Below are 3,161 nucleotides of genomic sequence, written 5' to 3'. Positions count from 1 at the left end.
CATCAGTTTCTAACCATCCTCCATCAAAAATTGAGACATCACAGTCCAGGAACTCCAACATGCCATTTTTTACATCCTCTCGTGTGAACTTTATATATTCATCCACAGAGTTGATGTGATCAGTGAAATGTTGGACTTCCTGAGCTTTAATTTTAACCCAGGTGTCGTCAACATATCTGAACCAATGGCTTGGTGGCACCCCTGAAAAGGACATCAAGGCTCTCTTTTCCACTTCCCCATGTTCAGGTTAGCAACAATAGGAGAAACATGGGTGTGCCATGGGATCCCCAGTTTCTCCTACTTCCAACATGTGTGGAAAACTTTTTTGGTTCCCAGTCAAACTGAGTCTACGGGCTATCAGGTGTGGATACAACCTTAGACTGTTTGATCCAATCAGAAACCAGTTCGGATGAGTGTCTGGGATCACTGTCCTGTTGGAACAACCAGCTGAGTCCAAGTTTCAACCGTCGAGGAAATGTTTAAACACTTGGAGGCGGTCCTCCTCCATTATTCCACCCACCTTGTGCTCCTCACATCATGATGCTGCCTCCAGAACAGTTGGTTCAATGTTCTGAAGTTTAAAAGTTCACGTAGCAGGACTCTTTCCAGTTTCTCTCCATCTGAGGATTGGTCAGTCCAATGAGTTCTGTCAAATACCAGCTGCAGTCAATCATGATCATCAAAGAGAACTTGGTCACATCAGCTTGAACAACATTCTACAAACTTTAACACTTATTCATATCATTCAGGTGAACGATTTAGTCTTTTTTTTCATCAGTGACTTTTTTCTTTTTTATATAATGAAGAAAAAAGAAAGAGAAGAGAAATGTAAGAAATGTTAAGAGATAAATTGATAGAAATTCGACAACATGTGAAATGTACACCAATAACACACAAGACAACACTTCTGACATCTGGCCATTAGAAAATGAAGAAAACTATGGGGTGCTGTTTGTAAAGTTACACAGTCAAAAATTACCACCAACATTTTTGTTTTATTTGGCCTTTTATAAGAAAAAAGAACAGATTTATTTTTCAACGTCAGTTTTTCACCACATGATTCATACATTTATAAATGTTATAGTTTATAAACTAAATATTTAATTTACAAATTAAATATTTAGTTAACAAGCTAAATATTTAACTTGTGATTTAAATATGTAGTTTTGAGCTAAATATTTAGGTTGMAACTTAAATATTGAGCTATCTACCTAAATATTTAGGTTGCAACTTAAATATTTAGCTATCTACCTAAACATTTAACTTGCTAGCTAAATATTTAAGTTGACACCTAAATACTTAGGTATCTAGCTAAATATTTAAGTTAAATATTTAGGTGGCTAGCTAAATATTTAGCTCTAAATTAAATATTTAAGTCACAAGTTAAATATTTAGCTTGTTAACTAAATATTTAATTTGTAAATTAAATATTTAGTTTATAAACTATGACATTTATAAATGTATGAATCATATCATGAAAAACTGACTTTGAAAAATAAATCTGTTCTTTTTTTCTTATAAAAGCCTATATAAAACAAAAATGTTTGTTGTAATTTTTGACTGTGTAACTTTACAAATGGCACCCCACAGAAAACAAACACCCAGCAACCAAACACAAGCATATGTACTGTATGTATATATACACATCCATACATAGATACAATAATTACAGTCTTGCTGAGAAATATACCCAAAACACACACCCATACACACAACCAGACACACATACACACATACCTATATACGCACACGTACACACATATGCATATACATACATGCATACACATACATACACGTACACATATACCCTAATCTAATGATTTTGTCTCTGTGTTAATAGAAGAAAATCTTTAAAAACTTGAGCACTAAATACTTGCTTTTAAACATCATTTAAATCCTTTATAATGATTCCTCTCAGAAAAAAAGAATCGTTCAAATTAATCATTAACAAGCTGAAATTATGTATAAATCTGAGCTCTCTCTGGTTAAAAATCCCAGCATGTTTAATGTGATGTTTGCTTTGCTGTACTTGTCATCCTGCAGGCAGATTGTGCAGACTGTATCCTCGTTTATAATCTGTACTTCCCTCTCCTCGCCTCTTGCTTTAGGCTGTAGAGGTGCTGAAAGCTGAGCGTGTCGGTCACGGGTACAGCACGCTGGAGGACCACGCCCTCTACAAACAGCTGCTGGACCAGAACATGCACTTTGAGGTAAACAATCATCAACATTTGGATCAAAGTACTCTCTATCTAATGCTCCCTGCGCATCATTATAAACAGGAAGTGTCGATCCTGCAGAGACACTGGATATTTTATACAGATACTGTATATCAGTAGAATCAATGATTTACTGACATCTAGTGGCCACTTTAGTGCTTCCTAATATAATAAAGTCACTCAGGACTTAACCTCTGCTCTTCTGTCTGCAGATGTGTCCTGTTTCCAGTAAATACACGGGGGCCTGCAACTCAGACTTCAGCAAACATCCCATCATCAGGTGAGCTTCTGGTCCTTCTGATTATGTTCAAATATCAGTTTTTTTTCTTTCAGAGTGGTTCTGATTTGATTTGTGCTCAGGTTCAGGCAGGACAAGGCTAACTACTCCCTGAACACAGACGACCCTCTCATCTTCAACTCGACCCTGCAGCTGGACTACAGCACGGCACACAAGTACATGGGATTTACTGAGGAAGAGTTCAAACGACTGGTGAGATCTAAGACCACCTGAAAACTGTGTGGGAGCTGGCTTCTCAAAGGCAGGACCAAATACTGACAAAATGCTCAGTCATAGAAAGTAGGGATGTCCCGATACCACTTTTTCACTTCCGATACGATACCGATATTACAACTTTGAGAAATGTCCGATACCGATATTGACCGATACCGACATTGACCCGTTACCATAACAGTACAAGTCACACTTTTACCTACAGTATTTTGTAATGTAAAATCTTAGAAAAGTCTTGATCAAGTCAAACAGTGAAAAAGAGTAGGTATGAGAAAAACTGACCCATTTATTTTTAACCAATGGATCACATACATTTTAAACTGAAGAACATTCTACAATTTAATAAAATAAATTATAATACCCTGAAAAAATAACATAATAAAAACAAAATGTACTTTTAAAGTGTAAAATAATTCAAAATCACTCCAGTTATT

The 3,161-nt window shown here is 35.9% G+C and overlaps 1 protein-coding gene across 1 annotated transcript in view; it reads left to right on the top strand.

Annotated features, from left to right (window-relative positions):
- Window positions 1-3,161, top strand: part of ada (adenosine deaminase) — a 49,176-nt gene that overhangs the window by 36,864 nt on the left and 9,151 nt on the right. Inside the window, exons 8-10 of the mRNA XM_014027104.1 lie at window positions 2,109-2,210; window positions 2,429-2,496; window positions 2,577-2,706. Of these exons, the coding sequence (XP_013882558.1) occupies window positions 2,109-2,210; window positions 2,429-2,496; window positions 2,577-2,706 (300 nt within the window). The remainder of the gene's footprint in view (window positions 1-2,108; window positions 2,211-2,428; window positions 2,497-2,576; window positions 2,707-3,161) is intronic.

The sequence above is a fragment of the Austrofundulus limnaeus genome, unplaced genomic scaffold (genome assembly GCF_001266775.1).
Source record: "Austrofundulus limnaeus strain Quisiro unplaced genomic scaffold, Austrofundulus_limnaeus-1.0 Scaffold616, whole genome shotgun sequence".
Taxonomy (NCBI): domain Eukaryota; kingdom Metazoa; phylum Chordata; class Actinopteri; order Cyprinodontiformes; family Rivulidae; genus Austrofundulus; species Austrofundulus limnaeus.
The sequence above is the reverse complement of the archived record's forward strand: the minus strand, read 5'-3'. Positions and strand labels throughout refer to the sequence as shown.